General features: G+C 44.7%; 1 protein-coding gene and 1 long non-coding RNA gene across 3 annotated transcripts in view; both read left to right on the forward strand.

Annotated features, from left to right (window-relative positions):
* Positions 1-1,356, forward strand: part of ADCY8 (adenylate cyclase 8) — a 127,040-nt gene extending 125,684 nt beyond the window's left edge. For both annotated transcript variants that reach the window (XM_083450415.1, XM_083450416.1), the window contains one exon: positions 769-1,356. In XM_083450415.1, the coding sequence (XP_083306541.1) occupies positions 769-1,256 (488 nt within the window). In that variant the 3' untranslated portion in view covers positions 1,257-1,356. The remainder of the gene's footprint in view (positions 1-768) is intronic.
* LOC310682281 overlaps positions 1-27,514 on the forward strand; it is a 430,308-nt gene that overhangs the window by 348,564 nt on the left and 54,230 nt on the right. The window lies entirely within an intron of this gene.

Below are 27,514 nucleotides of genomic sequence, written 5' to 3' on the forward strand. Positions count from 1 at the left end.
CTTCTCTTTGAAGGCATGAGGCTGATTCTTCCCTGGAGTGAATGAGAAAGCCTTTGCAAGCATCTCTACACTGAAGCCATGTGCAATATAATCCTGGGAGCTGGGAGCTGCCATCCATTTGTCTCAGGAGACATTGGAGGGGTGCACCTTTGGGTGTGAAGTCAAACTGTTGGAAGGCTGCAGCGCCTGGGGGCAGACGAGGCGTCCAGTTCTGCTGGTGTAAATGCACCATGGCATTACTTCTCTCTGCATCCCTCCCAGCGGTCATTCATCCTCTGGTCATGGCTGTGGATGCACAACTTGTCTGTTTCTAGACACTGTGGTCATCTGCAAGGCATTCCCACATGGCGGTGTTGATGTTACCGTTCGACTTCCAAAAACGTTCAGAAACCAAAGCACGGCTTCTGATTGGCTGCAGGAAGCTGCAGAAGCCCTGTCGGATGTTCGGGTTCCAAAGAACATTTGCAAACTGGAACAGTCACTTTGTGGCGTTCAGGAGCACTGCACCCGAACTGAGAAGGCCTTCTGCCTGATTCCCTGTAGCTTTGCTTCTCGCAGTGAGGGAACCACCAGACATCCCTCGGAGCTGGACCTCCGTGTCCAGGCAGAACGATGGGGGTGGAGACGCTCCTTCAGATATACTGACCCCAGTATATCTGGTACCCCAGCCATGTTAGATCCAAAAACAGTCATTCTTTGTTGTTTGTGCTGCAGCAGACAAGCATGACGATTCTTCTAGCCTGATCTTTTCTCTTTCCCCCTTCCTAGGGATCAGCCATGGCTCTGTCGTCGCGGGCGTCATTGGTGCTAAGAAACCCCAGTACGACATCTGGGGCAAAACAGTCAACTTAGCAAGCCGAATGGACAGCACCGGCATTAGCGGCCGAATGCAGGTGCCCGAGGAAACATATCTCATCTTGAAGGACCGGGGGTTTGCCTTTGACTACCGGGGGGAGATCTACGTCAAGGGCATCAGCGAGCAAGAAGGGAAGATCAAGACCTATTTTCTTCTGGGAAGAGTACAGCCAAACCCTTTGATCTTGCAACCAAGAAAACTGACAGGGCAGTATTCCTTGGCGGCTGTCGTGTTGGGGCTGGTGCAGTCCCTCAACAGGCAGAAGCAGAAGCAGATCTTGAACGAGAACAACAATTCCGGGATCATCAAAGGACACTACAACCGGAGGACTTTGCTCACTTCCGGAGGATCGGAATCCGCGGCCCAAGCGGAGGGGGCCGACAAGACTGAGCTGCCATAAGCCTGCATTTTTTCTTCGTCGTCCTCTTCATTTTTTAATTTCTTTTTCTATATGAAAAAAAATAAATATATAAATAAAAATATGGTTTAATTTTTTTTAAGATCGGGGCTGCTTTGTTTGCTTATTTTTAAACACAGGCATGCACAGAGACGCACTCAAACCCTCCTGAAGTATACTCAGAGTCGAGAGTGGATTTCATGCTCTTTATTCAGCTCATAGTGGTGAGGAGGAATGGAAGTTCCCCCAGAATGTCTGCTTTATATACATTATTTACACAATGGGCCCCATGTGATTGGCTAAGTCCGGGATTCTCCTGTAGACCAATCAGGTCGCGGATTCACTTCCACCTGGAGCTGGATTGGGCGGCTCCTGTGGACCAATCAGGCTGCTGCATTCTGGATCCTATTGTTCTAGGACCAATCAGGCTGCTGCATTCTGAATCCTATTGTTCTAGGACCAATCAGACTGCTGCATTTTGGATCCTATTCAACTCAGTACATAACGCTTCCACTCTCCTTCAGCATGTTGTTCACGTGCAAAGATGAGGCAGGTGAAACCGGCTACAAGGTGGCAATGTTCTACCTTGCACTGTTGTAGGCAGTGCAACTAGATAAGTGTCTGGTCTGATCCAGTAGGACTCTTTTTATGTTCTTGGGCTGCTTACCAAGAAAGGCGAGTTGGTAGGAGGTAAGCAACAGGAACAGGTCAGAAATAAATCACACTGAGGAAAGTTAGCTCTTTATTAGAGAAACATAGTCAGCTCAGGAATGCCAGGCCTAATGAGCACAGCAACTCTCCTCGGTAGGTCTTGCCCCTATGTGGTGCAGACTGAAGGTCCCCACCTTCTCACAACTGCCTAAATCTCCTTCTCCCCCAGGTTCTTTCCAAGCAATCTGAGACTACACCAGCCTTTGCTCTTCCTTCTTCATGCCTCTCTTGGTTCTGGGAGACCAGAGAGGAGAGCTTGTCACGTCAGGAGGAGAAGACACCTTGGATTGAGCTTGACTCATCTCCGCCTCTTGGCCTCCCTTCTCTCCTGCTTCTGCTTCCGGACTTCTCTCTGCCACAGATTCTCCTTGTTCACTAAACCCTGTCACTGCTTCAGCTTCCTCCCAGGCTTCTTTCTCCCTCTGACTACTCATCATCATCCCACCACCAATCCCTGGGCTCTGAGCCTTCTTCCCTTGGGGACTCCTCAGCTGGTACCTCCCACCATTCTTCTGCATCCAGCCAGTCCATGGCATCAGCACCATGCAAGTGCACCAGCAGAGTTCCTTTGCCCTGTGCTGACCTCCCCTTCCTTTGTCCTTCCTTCTCCAGCTAAGCATCTGTGACTCCGCTGCAAGGAAGTCATGGAAGTGCTGTCAGCCTGCCCTGCCAGCCACTACTGCAGCTTCTTGTATTCCAGTGCTCCTTAGCGGGGTGTAGGGACATGGGTGGTGCTGTGGTCTAAACCACTGAGCCTCTTGGGCTTGCTGATCAGAAGGTCGGTGGTTTGAATCCCAGCAACAGAGTGAGCTCCCGTTGCTTTGTCCCAGCTCCTGCCAACCTAGCAGTTCAAAAGTACACCAGTGCAAGTAGATAAATAGGTACCACCACCATCATCATTTTTTTATTTGTATGCCACCTTTCCACAGTTACAACAATGCTCAAGGCAGCTTACAATATGAAAAGATTTACAGCATTACAAACATAGCAAAGTAGTCAAAAATAAATAAAACACATTAAAAACTACATAACCAAACTAAACAATTTCCACATAAAAATAAAAAAGATGCAAAAAGTTAATATCAGTTAATATCAGTAACAACAGCAAAAACTCCCAACAAAACTTCCACCCAAATACTCCAGTGCTTGCTGGGCAGTAGCTGCAGCCACAGGTACCGCTGTGGCAGGAAGGTAAACCATGTTTCCGTGCGCTCTGATTTCCATCACGGTGTCTGGTTGCACCAGAAATGGTTTAGTCATGCTGGCCACATGACCCAGAAAGCTGTCTGTGAACAAACGCCGCCTCCCTCGGCCTGAAAGCAAGATGAGCACCACAACCCCAGAGTCACCTTTGACTGGACTAAACTGTCCAGGGGTCCTTTACCCGTTTTTTACCTTTTTTGAAAAAAAAGGTAAAGGACCCCTGACAGTTAAGTCCAGTCACGAACGACTCTGGGGTTGCAGCGCTCATCTTGCTTTACTGGCCAAGGGAGCCGGCGTTTGTCCACAGACAGTTTTTCCAGGTCATGTGGCCAGCATGACTAAGCCACTCAGGCAAAACCAGAGCAGCGCATGGAAACACCATTTACCCTCCCACCGGAGTGGTACCTATTTATCTACTTGCACTGGTGTGCTTTCGAACTGCTAGGTTGGCAGGAGCTGGGACCGAACAACGGGAGCTCATGCCATCGAGAAGATTCAAACCACTGACCTTCTGATCGGCAAGCCCAAGGCTCAGTGGTTTACACCACAATGCCACCCACATCCCTATTATTTACCTTACGTTTATCCAAATCCATGGTGTGGAACAACCCACTATGAATCCCCATGGCAGGAGCTTGGCTTGAGAATGCTTCTCACGCTTGCTCCCCCTGACCTAGCAGCTCTCATCCTGCTGGAGGTAGCCAGGGCTGCCTAATAAATATGCTAATGTTGACGGGTTGGCAGACATGCCGATTTACAGCGTATTGCGCCTTTGAAGAACTTCTAAGCAGATCTGCCTTCAGCTTAAAGGAGAAGAGATTCAGCCCCACTTCACCTTGAGAGAGAAAGCGCTGGAGGGGGAATATTGCTGAAATCTTTTTTTTAAAAGGAGACGTTCTCCTTGGGGAAAGGAGAGAGGCAAGTGAAAATTGTTTCGTGGGATGATTTCACGGGGAGAAAATTTCTTCATACATACATACAGAACTGTCTTAAATTGGTCCAGCTAGCTAGCTCAGATCTGGTTGAGTCTCAGGTCATTTATTCTTATTCTTATTTATTAAAATTTTATACCACCCTTCACCTGAAGATCGTAGGGTGGTTCACAACATAGCAACAAAAAATGAGAACACAAAATACACAATGAAACAGAAACAAAGCAATAACCCCTCTCCCACAAACGCATTGAAGAAGCCAAAGATCTGGTTTTCACCTGGTGCCTAAGGATGCAAAATAAGGATGCTAAGCAAGCCTCTTTTGAGGAGTTGGAGATGGTGTTTATAAGCGGTCCACGTTTCACTAGCATGGAATAAGGTTGGTAGTACAGCATCACCTTGGGTTACAAATGCTTCAGGTTACAGACTTCGCTAACCCAGAAATAGTACCTCGGGTTAAGAACTTGGCTTCAGGATGAGAACACACACACACACACACACACAGGGGACATGGGTGGTGCTGTAGTCTAAACCACAGAGCCTAGGGCTTGCCAATCAGAAGATCGGTGTTTCGAATCCCCATGACGGGGTGAGCTCCCGTTGCTCAGTCCCAGCTCCTGCCCACCTAGCAGTTTGAAAGCACGTCAAGTGCAAGTAGATACATAGGTACCTCACTGGCGGGAAGGTAAATGGCATTTCCATGTGCTGCTCTGGTTCACCATAAGTGGCTTAGTCCTGCTGGCCACATGACCCAGAAGCTGTCTGCAGACAAACGCTGGCTCCCTCGGCCTATAGAGCAAGATAAGTACCGCAACCCCAGAGTCGTCCGCGACTGGACCTAATGGTCAGGGGTCCCTTTACCTTTACACACATGTACATAGTTCCAGTGCTTTTGGTTTGATACAAATTGAGAGCCAAACTCTGGAATTTGAGAGAGATTTATTTTTAGATGTCGGGCGGGCTGTTCTGAAATAACTGCATCATGCAACAGCAGCACAGAAGTCAAAATGCCTTTCCTGTGCTTTAGATGAAGACTAATTAGGAGGAAAAGGGAATTTATTTCCCTTCGGGGCCTCATCTCCCCCTGCAAATTTCTGATCTGCATTGGCTGCCTGCTTCCGTCTCAAGACAGATGCTGCCTTTTCTAACTCCTAATATTTCCCTTGGCTTAGCAGCAGCCGCCAAACAATGGAGGCGGGATATTTTATTGATGGATGAAACAGGGCGAAGCAGCCGCAAAGCCTCCACTACTTTGAATTATTAATAGGTTATCATCTCAACACACAACATAAATCACATTTGTTTTGCCTTGCCTTCCTCAAGAAGGAAGGAAGGAAGTGAAATTCCAGCGGAGGTGGTGCTGTCAGTCTCCATGGCCACTTAATTGCCTTAATTACAGTAATCCTGTAACAGCTAAATCTAAGATGCGCTCAGAACATAAGGGTGCATTTGCTGGGTCTGGAGTCCCTCCAACATTTCTCCGGTGAAAATAGGGAATCCTAGTAATTTACTCCTAGTAAATTAGCAAAAATGTATAAAACATGCTCTAATGTATGCTGGAAATGTAAGGGAAAGGAAGGCACCAATTATCATATGTGGTGGAATTGTAAGGTAGTAAAAGGATTTTGGGAAATGATATATGATGAGTTGAAAAAAAATGTTTTAAACAACCTTTGTTAAAGAGCCTGAAACCTTCCTTTTAGGAATTCTAGTTGCCGAAATCCCAAAAGACTATTGATGTATGTGACCACAGCTGCATGGATGTTACTGGCCAAGAGATGGAAAGAAGATGATGTTCCTACCAGAGAAAAATGGCAGATGAAGTTAATGGACTATGCTGAAATGGCTAAAATGGCCAGAAGAGTAAAAAAAATCAGGAAGACCAAAATTTTAAAAAGGAATGGGGGAAATTTCTAACTTATCTTAAAGACTCTTGTAAACAGTTAAAATTGTTCGTAGGATTGGAATATCACTCGTAGTTTAAGGTTGAATCCTGGACATAATGAAAGAGGTAAAGGATTTGGAGTATCATAAAAGAGGTGGGAGGAAATGATTAATAATAGGACCCACATAGCGGAGGATGGAAGTCCAGGAGATTCCTTGGAATCTTGTTTTTATTATTCATGTTTGATATATCTCTGTAAAATTTTAATTTGAAAAACCAAATAAATAAATTTGTAAAACAGCAGCAGCAACAACAAGAAGAAGAAGAACAGAAAATAGGGACGTCCTATTCCAGCAGCAGTAGCATTTTATTATTCATACTCCGCCCATCTGACTGGGTTGCCCCAGCCACTCTGGGTGGCTTCCAACATATATAAAAACCTAATAAAACATTGAATGTTAAGAAAAAAAACACTTCCCTATACAAGGCTGCCTTCAGATGTCTTCTAAAGGTTGTGTGCTGTATTTACTTATCTCCTTGGCTTGGGGTGGCGCAATCACATAACTCCATGCCTTCCAACATTTCTCCAATGAAAATTGGGATGTCCTGGGGAAAAGTGGGACATCCTGGGATCAAATCAGAAACTGAGATGGATTCTGTAAATCTGGGACTGTCCCTGGAAAACAGGAACATTTGGAGAGTCTGGAGATGCCTTCAAGCCCAGAAGACAGAACACTATCAGGCTAGCACGTGGGAGAGCAGTGCTCAATCACACTGGGTTACCATGAGTACCATGTTGTGGGGATAAAATGGGGAGAAGAAGAAGAAGAAGAGTTTGGATTTCATATCCTGCCTTTCACTCCCTTTAAGGAGTCTCAAAGCGGCTAACATTCTCCTCCTTTCCCTTCCTCCCCCAGAACAAACACTCTGTGAGGTGAGTGGGGCTGAGAGACTTCAAAGAAGTGTGACTGGCCCAAGGTCACCCAGCAGCTGCATGTGGAGGAGCGGAGACGCGAACCCGGTTCCCCAGATTACGAGACTACCGCTTTTAACTACTACACCACACTGGCTCTCTGGAGGGGGAGAACTATGTATGCCACCTGGCAGGAGTGCCAACTTGGCCCCACAACTCTGGCACTGATTTTTTGGGTGCCTGGCCCCTTCATGGGGAATTTTGTGGGTGCTAGGGCCCCCAGGGCCCCAGGGAGTTGGCACCAATGCCACCTGGAGCTCCTTGAAGGAAAAGTGGAATGTGGTAAATAAAGGAAGGGAGTCAAAATCAAGTGAGGACTCATGGGTGTGTGAACTGTCCATCCTAGATCAGGGACGTCTTACCCATAGAGGCTAGTGGCATGGGGCGCCAGGGCACCAAGTTCTGGAGGGCGCCAGGGAAGAGGCGGAGGCTGGAAGCAGCGCCTCCCAGCATCAGCTAGCCGCCCTCACCTGCCTCAGTCATGCCACGCCGAAGCAGTGCCACACCCGGAGCCTCCGTCTGCCATGGCCACCGTGGCACAAAGCGTCCAGCTGAGCTGGGAGGTGCTGCCTCCAGCCTCTGCCTCTTCCCCACCAGAGAAGCCGCCCTCCAGCGACTGCCCGCCTCCTCCAGCCCCGCCGGCAGCGCCGTCCTCCCTAAAAAAACTCTGGGAAACGGGGGCCGCTGCCGGAGGGAGCTTTGCACCATGGCACTGGATATGCTTAAGATGGCCCTGTCTTAGATAACACACCCCAGGTGGAACATCTAACCCCTGAGGCAGGGGTTTTCAGCACTGTTCATTCACATGCCAGTCATTACATGAGCAACGATCAAACCAAATGATATATAAGTGCATGTGCGAACCAGCAATCAGTGTATGAATCTTAAAGTCCCTCGTCCAAATTTCAATTGACTCTCTTTCCCGTTGACTAGGTAATTGCAGTCTCTGGTAAGAATAACGCAGGATTGTCTGACAGAGCTGATTTAGGTACGCAGGAGATGTGATTTGAATGCTTAAAATGTACTATATAATTGCAATTAATTATTATTGATGTTATGAGATTGGTGGGGGGCAGACCCCCACAATAATCTCTATATTCAGCAAAGGGATAGAATTTGAGCAAACACGTAAACTCGTGGATTTAGAGAGGGCTGGAAACTGGAGGCCAGATAGCTTCCTCATGAGGCCAGCCTGGCAAAGGCTCGCTGACAATGGCCTGGTCGTTTGATAAGGGTAAGCCTTTGGCCAAGTATAAGACCCTCTGCCCAGTAGCTTTTGGGATAGGGCTACCGTTGGCCTGATGTATGCAACAGGGCGGCAGGGGGGGCAGATGCTTTTGCAATGGGTTTGAGAAACAGAGGTTACCAGGGTGACTGGTGCAGGGAGAGGCTGCAAGTGGAAGGGGAAGAATTGTTTTCTGCAAAGGCTGCTGGGAAGGAGGGGGAGGAAGGGGGCAGAACTTCATGCAAGATTTGATGGGCAGCTGCAATGCTGGCTGGCAGAAGCATGCTGTTACAGAGAAGCATAGGAATGGCACTTAGGATGCCTCTGAATCCAGTACTGTGCAGCTGGGAAGGAAAAGCCCCTCTTCAGATGTAAATGCTGTGAACTCTGACTCCATAAAACCGCAGTGTAAATATGTGTGAATAAACCATATTTATTAAAGACACTGCAGTCTCCACCGTGCCTCACTTCAAAGGAACACAAACCCTGGTCAAGAGCCAAGATCCCGGGGATCTTGCTACCACACGGTAGAAATTGGGGTGGCTTGTAACACTATTATTATTAAGCGTTTGACTGTCTAGCAGCTCTTACTGTCAGAAAGTTTTTCCTAGTGTTTAGCCAGAATCTCCTTTCTTATAACTTGGTTTGAGTCCTCCTTTCCAGAGCGGGAGAAAACAAGCTTGCTCCATCTTCCATGTGGCAGCCACTGAGATCTTTGCAGGTGGCTATCATATCTCCTCTCAGTCTCCTCTCAAATGAAAAGTGTTCATTGCTTCGCAGAACCAAAAACTCACTCCTGAGAGTTTTACCAGAAAAGTAAAATGGAAAAATACATAATGACATAACCATATAATATTTATCATCAGCATCGCTGACTCTACAAGACAGGGCTTCCAAAAAACATTCATAGCACAGCTCTCACCGAATTCAGTAATTTCAAGTTCCCGAAAGTTAACTTTCCCCCTTAGCAACAGAGCTGTGAAATGTTTGCACAGGGAACCAGAAATTCAAACACCAAACACTTTTCACATTCAGAAGCCAGAGCTTAAGAGTGACAGCCATAATAACTTTTGCATCAACAAGTGAGCCCCAGAGGCTGCTTCTGGCCTCTCATCTTTCACCATCAAACAGTGAAAATGTAGAGTCCTCTTTTCCTGCTGCCAAACTAACGCATCTCTCTCCCCCTTCTCTCACCTTCACTGTCAGCTGACAGGTTGCGTTTAGGAGAGAGGGGACTTCACATCCCCTGAATCCTTTGACATCACCTGTCCCCCTGAAGACCATGTATTTTTAGAATGCAAAACAGTTTGTTTGTTCTTCTTCTGTATCTCCAGTACATATTCCCTGTATGGAGAAATGTTGAAGGGTATGGAGATATCCGACCCGCAAGCCGTCTGAAGGTAATCTTGTATAGGGAGGTTTGTTTAATGTTTCATTGTTTTTATATACGTTGGAAGCTGCCCAGAGTGGCTGAGGCAACACAATAAGTTGTGTGGGGCATAAATAGTAAAATTATCATTATGGAATGGGACATCCCTATTTTCATTGGAGAAATGTTGGAGGGTATGCTAGTTTGTTTTTTTTTTTTTGTTTTTTTATAAATATTTATTAAGTTTTACATAAACAATAAAGAACAACATAAACAACACATAACACAGAAAAAATACACAAACATAAAACACAAAAACAACAGTAATAAACAATAAAAATAGAGAAAATTAAAAAAAAAATACCCTTTTTATCTTCATAATGACCTTGCATTTACTTGTTTCTGCGACTTCCCCCAACCTCCCTACTCTGTATTCCAAATCAAATGTTCTGTCTGCAAATTCTTTCCCTCTATCATAATTTAAATTTCTCATCATCTTAAATCCATATCCCATAATTATATTTCCTTCAGTCTAGATTTTAGATCTTTTTCTGTTCACCTTTCTTGCTAAAAACCAGTCACCTTCAGTCCGATATCTTCAAATGTTCGTTATCTTGCAGTATTTCTGTAAATAGTCTTTAAATTTCCTCCAATCTTCCCTCACCGTCTCTTCTCCCTGGTCTCTAATCCTGCCGGTCATTTCTGCTGATTCCATGTAGTCGATGACTTTCATCTGCCATTCTTCCAGAGTGGGTAATTCTTCTGTCTTCCAATACTGTGCAATAAGTATTCTTGCTGCTGCTGTAGCATACATAAAGAAAATCCTATCTTTCTTGTGCACCTGTTGGCCAACCATGCCCAGGAGAAAGGCTTCTGGCTTCTTCGAAAATGTGTATTTAAACACTTTTTTCAGCTCATTATAAATCATCTCCCAGAATGCCTTAATCTTAGGGCACGTCCACCAAAGGTGAAAGAATGTGCCTTCAACTTCTTTACATTTCCAACACTTATTATCGGGCAAATGGTAAATTTTCGCAAGCTTGACTGGTGTCATGTACCACCTATATATCATTTTCATTACATTCTCTCTTAGGGCATTAGATGCCGTAAATTTTATACCGGTGGTCCATAACCGTTCCCAGTCAGCAAACATTATATTATGGCCCAAGTCTTGTGCCCATTTAATCATCACTGATTTCACTTCCTCATCCTGTGTATTCCATTTTAGTAGCAAGTTATACATTCTTGACAAAATCTTAGTTTTGGGTTCTAACAATTCTGTCTCCAATTTTGATTTTTCCACCTGGAAGCCAATTTTTCTATCCATTTTAAATACTTCCATTATTTGATGATAATGGAGCCAATCTCGGACTTTACTTTTTAATTTATCAAAACTCTGTAGTTTCAATTTGTCTCCATCTTGTTCTAAAATCTCCCAATATTTTGGCCAGTTTGCCTCCATATTGAGCTTTTTTAGTGCTTTTGCTTCCATTGGGGACAACCACCTTGGGGTCTTGGTTTCAAGCAAGTCTTTATACCTCATCCAAACTTTAAACAATGCATTCCTAACAATGTGGATTTTAAACATTCTATGCACTTTAACCTTGTCATACCATAGATATGCATGCCAACCAAAAACATTGTTAAATCCTTCTAGATCCAACATGTCAGTGTTTTCAAGAAGTAGCCATTCTTTTAACCAACAAAAGGCTGCCGCCTCATAATAAAGTTTCAGGTCTGGCAGGGCAAAGCCCCCTCTTTCTTTTGCGTCGGTCAATATTTTAAATTTTATCCTTGGCTTTTTGCCCTGCCAGACAAATCTGGATATATCTCTTTGCCACCTCTTGAAACAATCAATCTTATCTATAATTTGCAGTGTCTGAAACAAAAACAACATTCTTGGCAATACATTCATCTTTATCACAGCAATACGACCCATTAAGGAGAGTTTCAAATTAGACCATATATCTAGATCTTTCTTTATCTCCGACCAACTTTTCTCATAATTGTCTTTATATAAATTTCCATTTTTCGCAGTCATAGTAATACCCAAATATTTCACTTTTTTCACTACTGCCAATCCTGTCTCATTCTGAAATCTTTCTTTCTCAATTTCTGTTAGATTCTTTGTCAAAACTTTGGTTTTTGTTTTGTTCAATTTAAACCCTGCCAGTCGACCAAACTCTTGGATCAGTTCTAAGGCTCTTTTCACACTGGATTCTGGCTCCTGTAATGTCAGAACTAGGTCATCTGCAAATGCTCTTAATTTATATTGTTTAGCTCCGACCTGAATCCCTCTGACCAATTGGTCCTTTCTAATCATATTCAGCAACACCTCCAGGACTGATATAAACAGCAAAGGAGAAATTGGGCAACCTTGTCGCGTACCTTTCTCTATTCTGAACTCCTCAGTGATTACACTGTTTACAATTAACTTAGCTTTTTGTTCAGAATAGATTGCACCTATACCATTTTCAAATTCCTGACCTACCCCCATACTTTGGAGATTTTTCTTCATAAAACTCCAAGAAATATTATCGAAGGCCTTCTCCGCATCCACAAATATTAGAACCGCCTTAGTATTTATTTTTTCTTGTAAAAATTCCAGAATGTCTATTATATTCCTTACATTATCTGATAAATGTCTTCCTGGGAGAAAGCCTGCTTGGTCCTTATGAATCTCCTCTATTAAAACCTTCTTGAATCTTCTAGCCAGAATATCTGCAAAAATTTTGTAATCCACATTAAGTAATGATATTGGGCGGTAGTCTTTGAGTTGGTGTTTCTGAGTCTCTACCTTTGGTATAAGTGTAACAAAAGCTTCTTTCCACGTATCTGGTGCCTTCTCCCCCTGAGGTATTTTGTTACAAACTTCTTTCAATGGCTGAATTAGCCAGTCTTTCAGTGCTTTATAATATCTAGCAGTCAGTCCATCGGGTCCTGGAGACTTGCCCAGTTGCATATTCTGAATGGCACTCTCGACCTCTTGGTCTGTTATGCTATAATTCAATTTCAATCTATTCTCTTGAGATATTTTCGGTAGCCCATTCGCTTTCAAGAATTTCTCTATGTCTACTTCCTTCTGGGGTTGTTGAGAATAAAGCTGTTTAAAATATTTTTGAAAAGCGGTCCTTATTTCTGTAGGGTTCTGAATAGTTTTTCCTTCCACTTCTAGATTTGTTATTGTATTCAACTTTTGTCTCTTCTTAATTTGCCAAGCCAATAATTTCCCGCACTTGTTTGCAGATTCAAAAGTTCTCTGTCTCATTTGTCTGATCTTCCACTCAATCTCTTGATTTACCATTTGCATATATTCCACTTGATATAATTTAATCTCTCTTAGAGTTTCCTTTGAATTTGGCTTTAATCTCAATCTCTTTTCTCCTTCATTGATCTTTTCCAAGATCTTTTCCCTTCTTTCCTTTTGTAATCTCTTTTTAAGCGTATTTTGTTGTATCAAGAACCCTCTCATAACAGCTTTACTTGCATCCCATACGATTCTTTTCTCCACCGTCGTGTTCAAATTTATCTCGAAATAGTCTTTCAAAGTTTTCTGGGCCTTTTTGTTCACTTCCTCATCCCTGAAGAGAGAGTCGTTCATTCTCCATCTGAAAGAACCAGTTGGTAGTAAGTTCATTCCCATCTTTACTGCATTATGGTCGGAGCAAGTTTTTGGGCAGATTTCCACCTTTTTTATATTTGGTGCCAGTCCTCGGGTGATCCATATTTGGTCGATTCGTGTCCAAGTCATTTTAGCTTCAGAATAGAAGGTTCCCTCTCTTCCTAACGGGTTTTTGGTTCTCCAGATGTCAATCAAGTCCAGGTTATCAGTCAAATCAAAAAAGGTTTTCGGTAGTCTACCATCCTTGGTGACCACCTGTCGTTGCGCCTTGTCCATATTTGTTGAAACAACTCCATTCATATCTCCCATCAAAATCACACTGTATTCCAAATATTCATTCAGTGTCTCATGCAGCTTCTTAAAAAACTCGGATTTTCCCTCGTTTGGTGCATACACTCCTACTATCAGATACTTCTGTCCATGGTACTGTATTTCAATTGCCAAATATCTTCCATGTTCATCCTTAAACATAAATTTTGGTGTAAGGCTCTCTTTGGCATATATTACTACTCCTCTTTTTTTGACTTTGTCAGATGAGATAAATTCTTGACCCAATCTTTTGTTAATTAAAATTTTCCTATGGAGCCTGGTCACATGTGTTTCTTGTAAGCAGATCAAGTCCAATTGTTCTTTCTTTAAAATATGGAATATCGATTTCCTCTTTCGAACTGAGTTGAGGCCATTACAATTCCAGCTTAGAAGTTGCAGAGACATGATGAATTTATTCTGTTATATTCCTCCAGATGCTCCCTCTGTCTTGTCTTTATCTGTCAAGTCCGGCGTTGTCCTCTTCTTTCTGTTTCGTTTCGGCCTTGCTCCTGTCTTGTCTTCCTCTCCCTCCTCTGATGACTCCAAGGAATCTGCTACTTTTAATGTTCCTTTCTGTAGGTCCTCTCCATAAACTTCTAAAAAGGCGTTCTTGTCTTCCACTGATCTTACTTTTGTCTTTCTTCCCTTGATACTGAAGGAGAGTCCTTCCGGAAATTCCCACCTGAAAATGATGTTGTTTTTTCTTAATTGAATAACTAGATCTTTATAATTCGATCTAAGGTCCAGAAGATGCTTTGGAATATCCTTGAAGATCTCGACTTTGGATTGATTAATTATCAATGATTTTTGAAAATGTAGTCCCAAAATCTTGTCTCTTTCTTCTTTGGTTCTAAATGTAACCAAACAGTCTCTAATTTTGATCTTCTTGCTTGTTCTTCCCAGACGAAAGGCACTCAGGATCTTAAATTCCTCCTTCTCAGGCTCCAAAGTCCAAAATTTCTGAAATTCTTGTGTCAGAAGGTCCCGCAGGCTTCCTTCCTCGATCTCTGGAACGTTTCTAATTCTCAGATTAGTTTGTTTATCTTTTAATTCCAGCATAGAAAATCTTGCTCTATACTCCTCCAATTGCTTGCTCATCGGTGGCAATTTCTCCTCTGTAGCAGCTGCAACCCCCCTTGCCTCCTCAGCAATTTTTCTTGTCTCAACCGACGCCTCAAATAATTCCTTAATTGAGGCTGTATTCTGTTTTATACTGGCAGAGTTCTGTTCTATCTTTTGGAAGGCCTCTGTTACCCCTTTGTTTGTTTCTTCAACTTGACTTTTTACTTCCACAACTTGTTTTTTAGTTTCTGACACTTCTTGTGTCAGTTTGTCTAGGGATCCCTGTACCCTTGCAAATCCTGCAGTAATAAGGTCTTCTGTCCCAGACATTTCTTTTACTTTGGGTATAACAGAGGCACTTCCTGTAGGTTCAGGGAAGGATCCCCTCCTTCCCGTGTGAAAAGATTTACCAGATCTTGTTGTTTTGTCTTGAAATTGCTGTAATTTTCCTTTTCCCTCTGCCATAAGCCACCAGTTTCAAGGTTACTCTGCAGCTGCAACTTATTTACCAGTTCAAGGGAAGAGAGTGGAATTTTCCTCTATTTACTTTGTATCCCTGCAGTAATTTCAGTAGCCACCAGGGGGACCTCGGAAATATTACTATTAAAAAAATACAATGTATCACCTTCTCTCTTTTCACAACCGATTCGAAACAGTAATGTCCACAATACCAAGTTTCAAGTAGAATTCTCTTGTCCTGGTGGGCTGGCTCCTTCAAACACTTAAATATTCTTTTGAATGCTTCACAGTCTTTCACAGTCTTTTAAGACTTCACTTTCACTTTTGGCAAACCAAAACGGCAGTCCGGACAGCTTCCCTGCTGCCTGGGGGGGGATTTTCTATTGTCCTTTAGCCAAATCCAAATCTATTCACAATCAAACGTCTAGGCAGTATATCTTAGTCTTATAAGTCTCTTTGATCAGACAGAATGTCCCTCCATTTTCCCCCTCCCCTTCTAATAACAGTGGGGGGGGGGGACTTTTAACGTCCTTTGACGGCTCAGGACGATATTTCTCAATCACAGAGACCTTTCATGCAGGCAAAAATATCTTTCCTATCTTTTCCCCTCTCCTCTCCTGCTTCCGGAGAGGGGGTCTTGTCTTAAGATTTTCGGATTTTTTATCCTTTCAAAGACGTCTTTAAAGGTTTTAGTCCACAGAGTCTTTGCTTTAAACTATTTACACAGCGGAAGGCTGGCTTCCTGTTTAGACCTTACCGCTTCGGGTTCAAATTACTTCTCTCTTTTACTTCAAGTCCCAATTCTAATCCAACATTCAAAATCTTGCTTTTCTTTGAAGTTTTAACTTCCCCTACTCACGGGTACTTCTTTTCTTTTGTAATCCAAATTGTCTCAGGAAAAAGCCGGCGCTCTCTCGGCAACAGCTGCGCGACGTCACTCCAGAGAAGTAGCGATCGACTCTCAGTGCCTCGCCACCCCCGCCCCGCTCAGGAGCCTTTACCAGACTCCTTTTACGTTTGGGGGGGGCGCAAATGGCACCCACCGAGTCCCACGGCCGTAGGCTTCCTCCGCCTACGGTTTCAAGGGTCCACCGCGTCGCCGAAGCGGTAAGACCCCGGTTTCTCTGGAGCTCTTCCCTCCGAGGATCAAAGGGAAGCCGCCATCACCGCCGGCGCTCGGCTCCGGAAGCCCGAGGGTATGCTAGTTTGACCAAGCTGCGGGAGGCAGTGGAAGACAGGAGTGCCTGGCGTGCTCTGGTCCGTGGGCTCACGAAGAGTCGGACACGACTAAACAACAACAACATGATAGTGTACTGCTGGACATGAACTCTTTCAGGCTGCAAGCTTACCCAGTGCTTTTTTCGGGGGGAATGCAGACGCAGGGGTAAGCATTCCCCTAAACATTTTGTGAATCTAAGTCTGGTCTCATTGAGCGGCAGTATTTCAATATGAGTAGGAAAATGAGAGTACCATAGCTGTCAACCTTCCCCTTTTTTGTGGGAAATTCCCTTATTCCAGCGCCGTTTTCCACTGCTTCCCACTGCTATCTCGGATTGTTAGATATCCTGTAGACTGTCCCCGGGACAGGTGAGGCTACTGATCCCTTATTTTTGAGGCTGTCGATCCCTTATTTTCAAATCTGAAAGTTGACCGCTATGGAGAGTACCCCTAAACATTTTTTTTCGGGGGGGGAAGCACTGGGTTTACCTGTTATCATGCATGCATGCAGCTTTGTTTGGGTAAAATGCACTTAATTATTTCCACCTGTCAGTTGTGTGGTAATTCTTTGTAAAGAGAGTTTCCTGTCTTCAAGAGTCTATTTTCCTCCCAGATTTCCAGAAGATGAAAAAGAGCCCCCACAGTTTCAAGGCTATTTATCTATGTTGTGTCACCCTTATATAGATCTGATTGATTCCTTCATTATCTCACAAGCCTTGAATAACTGAGAGCGGCACTTAGTGCCTGTTTGCCTAGACAACAGAACTCCCACTTCACCATTAAAGGCCTACTTGTCAAAGCCTTTGTAGAAAGGAGAGCTTCACTATAAGTGTGTTGCAACAGTTTATGCATTTGTTTCCTTCTTTTCCCTTTTCTGCCTACTTGACTCGCTCAAGGAACACTTAAATTGTGTGGGGTTCCTTCCCCCCCCCTCCCACTTTGGTGTGCAGCTGATGGGAAATTATCAATTGTTCAGAGCTTTGTGTTCTCGCTAAGGCTACAAGCCCTGATTAGTCAAAGGCTTACTAGCACTACATGTGAAAAGGAATCTAGTAGACTTGGTGGGCCACAAGAGTAACAGGAGCCAACGGTGTGATGAAGCAGCAAAAAAAGCTAAAGCTATTCTCGGCTGCATCAACAGAAGTCCAGACCAAGAAAAGTAATAGTCCTACTCTATTCTGCCTTGGTCAGACCACACCTGGAGTCCTGTGTCCAATTCTGGGCACCACAATTTAAGAAGGATGTTGACAAGCTGGAACATGTGCAAAGGAAAGCACCATGCTTTCAAAACACATCCACCCACCCAGTGGCTGAAGGAGAGAAGGGAGGGATGATACTAAGGTTGCAGAGATCTTGTCCCCCTCCCAATAGGCTCTTCAAGCTTTCTGACAGCTCTTCCTTAAAAAAAATGGAGAAAGGACTACAGTTCTGCCTCAAGCAGCCGCTTCCTACTCATGTGACTTGTGGAGTTTTGCAGCCTTTACGGAGGTAATCAGACAGAGACAAACAGACAGACATGCACACACATACAAGGAGCCTGGAGACACTGACTAAGCAGGTACACAGAAAAGTCCTGCTGGGAACATTAAGGGGACTAGGCTAGTTCCACTAGTCCATGGACCACTGTTGTGGGCTTTCCTTCCTTGGAGGTTTTCAGCAGAGTTTGGATGGCCATCTTTTCATGGGTGCTTTAGCTGAGATTCCTGCATTGTGTGGGGTTGGACTAGATGGCCCTCTACAGTTCTATGATTCTATGATCCAGCATCTTCAGTTTGAAGGTCTCTGCCTGATACCTTGCAGAGCTAATCCAGAGCCAAGGACTAAGCAACATCATACGTTCAATTATATTAAGCTGCCCATAAACTCATGACAGCTTGAGAATGCCCTTTTATATATATACGGATTCCTTTCTCGCCAGGTGGCTTTTTAGAAGTGTGCCAGATTCTCACACATCACTATTTTCAGCTTCTTAATCACAGCTGGGAAGCTCTATATCCTCGAATGCCCTATTTGTGTGCGCTTTAGCTTTTCCTTGACTGCCATCTTGTGGCATCCCCGACAAAATGCCTACAGTACGAAGTCTAAATCAGATACCGTGGTATCTCAGGTTAAGTACTTAATTCGTTCTGGAGGTCGGTTCTTAACCTGAAACTGTTCTTAACCTGGAGCACCACTTTAGCTAATGGGGCCTCTCACTGCCACTGCTGCGCGATTTCTGTTCTCATCCTGAAGCAAAGTTCTTAACCCGAGGTACTATTTTTGGGTTAGCGGAGTCTGTAACCTGAAGCGTATGTAACCTGAAGTGTCTGTAACCCGAGGTACCACTGTACATGAATCACAGTAGGCAGGCATTGTTGACACTGGTTGTATTCCATGAACTTCAACTAGGACCCAGTCAAACCCAGACCCTGAGGAGATCCTCTTCAAAGGAGTCTCTGGCCCCTTTGTACCACCCTGGTCCCACTGGAGAAACCTGCACCAGCCCAAAGGCAGACTATTGAGCTCCATCTCAGAGATGCCTTGCCTGGGCCCCCTAATGGCCCCATCACAAGTCTCCCCTTATTTGCTGAACATCCCTCATTGACCCAGAGCCTCAGGAGAAATCAAAGTGCAGGCAGTATGCCAGAGACCTCTATCAGCAGGGATCTACTTAGATCTACGTAGGTGGGAGGGATATGTTAGAGATACAGTGGTACCTTGGGTTACAGATGCTTCAGGTTACAGATGCTTCAGGTTACAGATGCTTCAGGTTACAGACTCCGCTAACCCAGAAATAGTACCTTGGGTTAAGAACTTTGCTTCAGGATGAGAACAGAAATCGCGCGGCAGCAGTGATAATTGGAGCTTTCGTTTTTGCTTTAAAAAATTGTGTGTGTTTTGTGTGGCTTTTTTGCTTTTTGACTATGACTTGTTCTTCATTTTATGGGACTGATTTGTGACTGTGGCTTGTGACTTCGTTTTTGTGACTGTGTGGAACCCAGTTCAGCTACTGATTGATTGATTGATTGATTGATTATTGATTATTGAAATGGATAAAAGCCCCCCATCCAAACAAGGACTATCATCAGTGCATTTAAGAAAATAATAATAATTTTGTCATCTACAGTACTGTCTTATTTATTTTATAGTTCAGTACATTGACCAATGGTCAGGGGTCCCTTTACCTTTACTTAATGTTTTTTTACTTTCTTGGGCTCCATGATCACTGCAGATGGTGACAGCAGCCACGAAATTAAGAGACGCCTGCTTCTTGGGAGGAAAGCAATGGCAAACCTAGACAGCATTTTAAAAAGTAGAGACATCACCTTGCCAACAAAGGTCCGTATAGTAAAAGCTATGGTTTTCCCAGTAGTGATGTATGGAAGTGAGAGCTGGACCATAAAGAAGGCTGATCGCCGAAGAATTGACGCTTTTGAATTATGGTGCTGGAGGAGACTCTTGAGAGTCCCATGGACTGCAAGAAGATCAAACGCATCCATTCTTAAGGAAATCAGCCCTGAGTGCTCACTGGAAGGACAGATCGTGAAGCTGAGGCTCCAATACTTTGGCCACCTCATGAGAAGAGAAGACTCACTGGAAAAGACCCTGATGTTGGGAAAGATGGAGGGCACAAGGAGAAGGGGACGACAGAGGACGAGATGGTTAGACAGTGTTCTCGAAGCTACAAACATGAATCTGACCAAACTGCGGGTGGCAGTGGAAGTCAGAAGTGCCTGGCGTGCTCTGGTCCATGGGGTCACGAAGAGTCGGACACGACTGAACGACTAAACAACAACAACACATTGATTATTGATTTCATTTTATGGATTAATGGTCTTGTTAGGTAATAAAATTCCTCTTAAATTGCTGTTTTGGGGGGTTGAAGGTGACCTGGAAACTACAACTAATCCAGAATGCGGCAGCTAGACTGGTGACTGGGAGCAGCCACCAAGGCCACATAACACTGATCTTGAAAGACCTACACTGGCTCCCAGTACATTTCCGAGCACAATTCAAAGTGTTGGTGTTGACCTTTAAAGCCCTAAATGGCCTTGGTCCAGTATACCTGAAGGAGCATCTCCACCTCCATCATTCTACCCAGACACTGAGGTCTAGTGCTGAGGGCCTTCTGGCGGTTCCCTCGCTGCGAGAAGCCAAGTTACAGGAAACCAGGCAGAGGGCCTTCTCGGTAGTGGCACCCGCCCTGTGGAATGCCCTCCCACCAGATGTCAAAGAGAAAAACAACTAGCAGACTTTTAGAAGACATCTGAAGCCAGTCCTGTTTAGGGATGCTTTTAATGTTTAATAAGGGACGCAGGTGGCGCTGTGGGTTGAACCACAGAGCCTAGGACTTGCCGATCAGAAGGTCGGCCGTTCGAAAATCCCCACGACGGGGTGAGCTCCTGTTGCTCGGTCCCTGCTCCTGCCAACCTAGCAATTCGAAAGCATGTCAAAGTGAAAGTAGATAAATAGGTACAGCGGGAAGGTAAACAGTGTTTCCGTGCACTGCTCTGGTTCGCCAGAAGTGGCTTAGTCATGCTGGCCACATGACCCAGAAGCTGTACGCCGGCTCCCTCACCCAATAAAGCGAGATGAGCGCTGCAACCCCAGAGTCGGCCACGACTGGACCTAATGGTCAGGGGTCCCTTTACCTTTACTTAATGTTTAATAGACTATTGTATTTTAATATTCTGTTGGGAGCTGCCCAGAGTGGCAGGGGAAACCCAGCCAGATGGGAGGGGTATAAATAATAAATTGTTGTTGTTGTTGTTGTTTTTAAAAGTCTGGAATGGATCTATCCATTTTACATTACTTTCTATGGGAAAGCATGCCTTTGTTTTGGAACGCTTTGGTTTTGCAACAGACTTCAGGAACGGATTAATTTTGAGAACCAAGGTACCACTGTATTGTTAGGATACTCATTCCAGAAATCTGCAGAGCCAGCGATTCACACACAAAAAGACTCTGCAGCAATTAGCCTCCTTCCTATCCAATCAAGAAAACTTCAGTTACTTTGCCTCTCTGCTTCATATGGGACAGATTAAGATCTTCTCTGGAATTATGAAGAGGAGGGTTATTTCCTCCGCCCCTTGCATAATATTGCAGATTTACACATACCTGCCCAGGGGAAAGAGTTGGATACCGAAAACCTGTTGTGCCTCTTAAACCGAAAAGCAAAAGTCTCCTTCAAGAGCTTCGTTTGTTTGTAATAAGAGACTTAAGCTTGCTAGGTAGTTTAGCTGCCTGGGAATTTTTAGAAAAATATGGGAAAATGTATTCTGAAGACGAGCCTCTTATCCACCCTTAGCTACTGAAGGTGTTGGCACCCCTGAAAGAAGTGTCAACACGTTTTTTTAGCTGTGCGTTGGCAGATCTAATTTAATGGGACAGCAAAAATAGATTCTACGTGCCCTAATGGTGGCTAAGAAGCTGAAACTGATGAATTGGAAGAACATAGATATGATTTCCCTTAATCCATGGCTTGGCAACATGATAATATTAGCAACATATGAACTTACTGCTTATAGATGCAGATTTTCTTTGGATAAGTACAATTATATTTGGAGTGACTTTAAAGAGAATATATTAGGTTATTGATAAAGGTATTTATTTGTAACATTTGTATAAAGGTAAAGGGACCCCTGACCATTAGTTGCAGTCGTGACCGACTCTGGGGTTGCGGCGCTCATCTGGCTTTACTGGCCGAGAAGGCCGGCGTACAGCTTCCGGGTCATGTGGCCAGCATGACTAAGCCACTTCTAGAGAACCAGAGCAGTACACGGAAACACCGTTTACCTTCCTGCCGGAGTGGTACCTATTTATCTAATTGCACTTTGATGTGCTTTCGAACTGCTAGGCTGGCAGGAGCAGGGACCGAGCAACAGGAGCTCACCCCGTCGTGGTGATTCGAACCGCCGACCTTCTGATCGGCAAGTCCTAGGCTCTGTGGTTTAACCCACAGCACCACCCGCGTCCCAACATTAGTATAGATGTATGGAAATGTAATTGAGTGTTTTTCTTTTCATTCACGGTCCACCCCCTTTTTATCATTCTTTTTTAAAATATAGAAACGAAATCCTTCCAATAAAATATCAACAACGACAATAATTGATATTGTACCTAGAGAGGGTTAGGAGGGTAGAGGCAGCCAGCTGCCATTTGCAAGAGCACATCTGCAGCTATTTCCGTCTGCGATGGTTTCTGCAGGGTTTAGAGGATACGGAGAAATTGTTCCGACGCAAAAGTCTGCTTTCAAAAGCATGTTTCAAAAGAATGCCTGTTCTCAGAGAATACCTTGACATCTGCCGTCGCTGCAGAATGTTAAATGCCACTGTGATTTTTCAGAGATGGCAAACTAGTTCTGTTGTGGAACCTTCCATTCCATTTCCCCTCCCCTTTCAGATTAGGGTTGACATCTCCTTTTTTTTTTCCCCTCTCTCTTCCATGGACGGACTCCTGTGCTATTGCTGACTATCTGACAGGCAGACGTTGGTCAGGTAAAGCTTTCCTTACTACTGCATCTCGATCCGGGGAAAGCTGCACACAGGGCAAAACTGGGATTGCAATCTGTTCTCTCACTGTTAAAGTGAATAAATAAATAGCAGCCATGGGTGGCAAATCTCATCAGGACCATTGCAGGGGGTTGGACGTTGGACTAGATGACCCTTGAGAGTCCTTCCAACTCTACAATTCTATTTTTCTACAACCATGGTTCAGGGGGGAGAATAGAATAGAATAGAATAGAATAGAATTTAATATTTATACCCCGCCCATCTGGCTGGGTTTCCCCAGCCACTCTGGATGGCTTCCAACAAAGCATTAAAATACAGTAGTCTGTTAAACATTAAAAGCTTCCAATAATAATAATAATAATAATAATAATAATAATAATAATAATAATAATTTTATTTATACCCCACCCTCCCCAGCCAAGACCGGGCTCAGGGCGGCTAACAATCAATAATAAAAACAAGTTGATTAAAATACAAATTAAAAAACAAGATTAAAATACATTAAAACATTAAAATGCAGCCTCTTCACAGGAGGAGAAAGGAAAAAAGAAAGAGGGGGAGGGAATCAAACTGATTCTAAACCAAAGGCCAGGCAAAACAACTCTGTCTTACAGGACCTGTGGAAAGAAATCAGATCCCGCAGGGCCCGGTCTTATGAGACAGAGCGTTCCACCAGGCCGGAGCCAGTGTTGAAAAGGCCCTGGCTCTGGTTGAGGCTAATCTGACTTCCTTAGGGCCCGGGACCTCTTGGGTGTTGCTGTTTATGGACCTTAAGGTCCTCTGTGGGGCATACCGGAGAGGCAGTCCTGTAGGTACGAGGGTCCTAGGCCGTGAAGGGCTCTAAAGAGGGCTGCCTTCAGATGTCTTCTAAAAATCTGGTAGTTGTTCTTCTCTTTGACATCTGGTGGGAGGGCGTTCCACAGGGCGGGTGCCACTACCGAGAAGGCCCTCTGCCTGGTCCCCTGTAACATGGCTTCTCGCAGTGAGGGAGAGGGAAATTTAGTCCTTTGCATCTAGTGTTTACATCTGGCTGGGCCAAAGCCCTTCTCCACCCCCATCATCCAGCCCAGACATTGAGGTCCAGCTCCAAGAGCCTTCTGAGAGAAGGTTCCCTCCCTGAGAGAAGGTTGGTTACAGGGAACCAGGCAGATGGCCTTCTAGGTAGTGGGAACACCCTCCCATCAAATGTCAAGGAAATAAATGACTATCTGACTTTTAGAAGACATCTGAAGGCAGCCCTGTTTAGGGAGGTTTGATCTTTTATCGTCTTTTTACTATTCTGTTGGGAGCTGCCCAGAGTGGCTGGGGAAACCCAGCCAGATGGGTGGGGTATACATAATATATTATTATTATTATTATTATTATTATTATTATTATTATTATTATTATTATTATCATCATTTCACCCTGAGCTCTGTGGAGGAAAAGCAGGCGATGATTATAAAAGCACCCAAGTTTGGGTGTGTAGGTGTGGGTCTGTAGGTGTTCCAACCAGGGAAGGAAATCTTTTAGGTGCAATTTTCAGGCTGCAGACCTTCCAGCAGCGTTGAAACAAATGGAAGTTAAGCGGTAGAGGAGTAGCACTTGGTTGACTGTGCCTTTGGGCATCAGAAGGCAGATAGGAGATCAAAGTTTGCATAAATGAGGAGGCAGCAGAATCTGGGAGCCTTTTGTTTTGTTTTCTTTCTTTCATCTACACCCACCTTCAGGAAGGACAAATTACTTCGCCCTGCCTTTTGATTTGCATCCACGTCGAAAATCAGCAAATGATCTGCCAGCGACGTGGGGAGCCAGAGTACACGGGCAACGTTCAGCCAACCTCTTTTGATGATATCCAACTCTCTTCTCTTGCTTCCCGCAGTGGAATTTTTCTGTCTCCTCAAAGGAGCTGGGAGATCAGATCCAGTATTTTTAGAACATGCGTTGTGACAGTCCTGGCCATTATCCTGAGGACTGCAGGAGAGATGAACATGCCACTGTTATGTCATCGTTTAGCAAAGCCTTGGTTGGTTAAGGCCACCTGAATCACTGCTTCGGAAGACTCTCACTCGCCACCCTTTGGAGCCAAGGAGAAAGAGAACCACGGGGGGGGGGGGCATGTCTTCTTACATCCTGACCTATTTCCCCCTCCCCACGGGCTTTCAAATGCACATCATTTGCTTGCAATTCTCAATTCAGGAAAGTAACGCAGCAGCGAATGCACCCAAAGAGCTCAGGCATTTGGCTAAGACCCTGCCTTCATTCTCTCTCCAAATAGGACATAGGGGGTTCTTGTTTTGTTTTCTCTACAGACAAAACACACTTTGAATTTTGACTGCCCTCATGACAGAGTGTGTGTGTGAGAGAGAGAGAGAGAGTGTGTGTATCCAAATCATGAAAGGATGGGGACCAGGGATGAAGACCTGTGGCCCTCCAGATGCGTTGGACTCCAGTGCCCCTCAACCCAAACTACAGGGTGGCCGTGAATCCTACTTTACAGAGAACAGTCCTCTGTTTGAAGGGCTATCAGAACACAGTCTTCTTTTGGATGGTATCCTCTGTTTGAAGGCCTGTTTGATCCATGTCTGGGCTGTGTGCACATTTAAAGCACTGTGACTTCCCCCAAAAGAATCTTGGGAACTGCAGTTTGTTAAGGGTGCTGGGAATTGTAGCTCATGGTGGATAAACTGCAGGCCGCATCCCTTTCATCTCTCTCCTCATGTCTTCCCTCTATGTGATTCCCTTCCTTTATCTGCTACCGTTTGTTTCTACCTGCTCATGCTATTCCGGCATCTCTAAGGGATGAGTCATCCTGAACTAGCTGCTCCCCTGTAAGGCTTTCCTCAGAACCCATCTTAAAAGCCACTTGACAACCTTTTTCTGTGTTAAAAGCCAGTGCGATCTTATTCCTTCAGGTGAAGCCCATCTCTGTTGGCACCAAACGACCCCAGTTCCTAACCAATCTAAACGTTCCACTGACAGGGAATCACAAGGGGGAGATGTAGAGTTGCTTGTGGGTGTCCTATAGGTATCTAGTGGGCCACTATGAAAGCAGAGTGCTGGATTAGAGAGGCCTTTTCACCTGAAGGCTCTTCAGTGATCTCACAGAAATGACCAGAGCAACCTATGCCCACCATACCTGTCCAAGAAAACTACTGAACAACACCACGCAACCTGAAATCTACATCTGGGCAAATCCTTCAATAATTCAAGGACTGCCTCTCCCCATATAAACCATCCCAGGCAGTGGCGTAGCGTGGGGGGTGCAGGGGGGGCCGGTCGCACCGGGCGCAACATCTGGGGGGGGCGCTCGCACTCGCAGCTCTCTGCCCCTACCTGGCTCACTCTCTCTCTCTCACTGCAGTGCTGGCTGTGCGAATCCGATCCGAGCCGCCGGGTCGCCGCCCACTGTGGAGGGGAGGGTGCCAGGCGTGCGGTGCGGTGCGGAGAGAGAGCGAGGGACTATCTGGGGGAGGGACAGTGCAGCGGGGGGGGCGCAAATTACTTGCCTTGCCCCGGGTTAGGGGGCGCAAATTACTTGCCTTGCCCCGGGTGCTGACAACCCACGCTACGCCACTGATCCCAGGCTCTGTGTTCATCCTCTTGTGGGAATGTTCAGGGAGGCAAGAAAGGATATATTGTTTATTAATATCCTTCCTAACTTGCACTAGCAAGTTCTTTTACTTAGCAGAGTTTTACAATCCCTTTTCAAACGCACAGCAGATAGCTGGTTGCAGGCTCGTGTAAGCCTCTCGCTATTAGGTTCCCGGTAAGTTCCCTTATATCCCTCTTAAAAGAATAAACATGCCACAGTCTTGTTTAAGGTATATAAAAGAAGTTTACTCACATCAGTTCACAGTGGGATCCCTGAAGGCAGACTTAGTTACAGATATATACATGTGGATCTATCCCATATGGGGATAATTCCAGTGTCCTCTGTTGGCTGGAAGCCAACAGGGCATTTCTAGCTAAAAAGCTGCTCCAACGACGGAGGAAGTCAAAAAGTGAATGAATGTGCTATGTGTCTTGTCCTCTTGTTACCTGGACAGGTAAGGTCACATCCATATTCAATCACATGCAAAGGAAGGATGCTCCAACCAGGAGGAAACAGGAAGTTTTCGAGTGGCTGGACCAAACATTCCGCGGCATGTCCACTCTAGGAAAGCAAAGAATCTTGTACTTGACTGGTTCTTATGTGTCACATCCCACACTTCTGAGGGCCTTCTTTGTGTGCCCCCTCCAGGAGAGATCCGGAGGGTGGCAACATGAGAATGGGCCTTTTCTGCAGTGGCTCCCCATTTGCAGAATGCTCTCTTCAAGGAGGCTTGCCTGGCGCCTTCCTTATATATTTTTAGGCACCAGGCAAAAGCATTCCTCCTCAACCAGGCCTTTGGCTCACTAATACTCTACAGCCTTTTAAGTGTGTCTGTGGGAAGCGGTTGCTGTTTCATTTTAGTTATTACTTGTTTTTATCCTGTATTTTATTCTGTGAACTACTCTCAGATCTTATGAAGAAGGGCAGAATATAAATCTAAAAAATGAATGAATAAACTCAGTTGTTTCATTATGGGGTTTTTTATATATAAAGAGTTGGATTTTCTGAGCTCAGGGACAGGGGGGGGGACAGAAGCTAAATGAGGCATGGGGAGTATATTATTTGATGATGATGATGATGATGATTTCAATTTATATACCACCCTTTATCAAAAGCTGTCAGGGCAGTATGCAACATTAAAAACATATTTTACAGAGCATCACAATGAAAACATAAAACAAAGCAAAGTAATGAACAGCATAATAATAAAAATAATCATAATAACACC

Source organism: Podarcis tiliguerta (assembly GCF_965153285.1).
Source record: "Podarcis tiliguerta genome assembly, chromosome: 7".
NCBI lineage: Eukaryota > Metazoa > Chordata > Lepidosauria > Squamata > Lacertidae > Podarcis > Podarcis tiliguerta.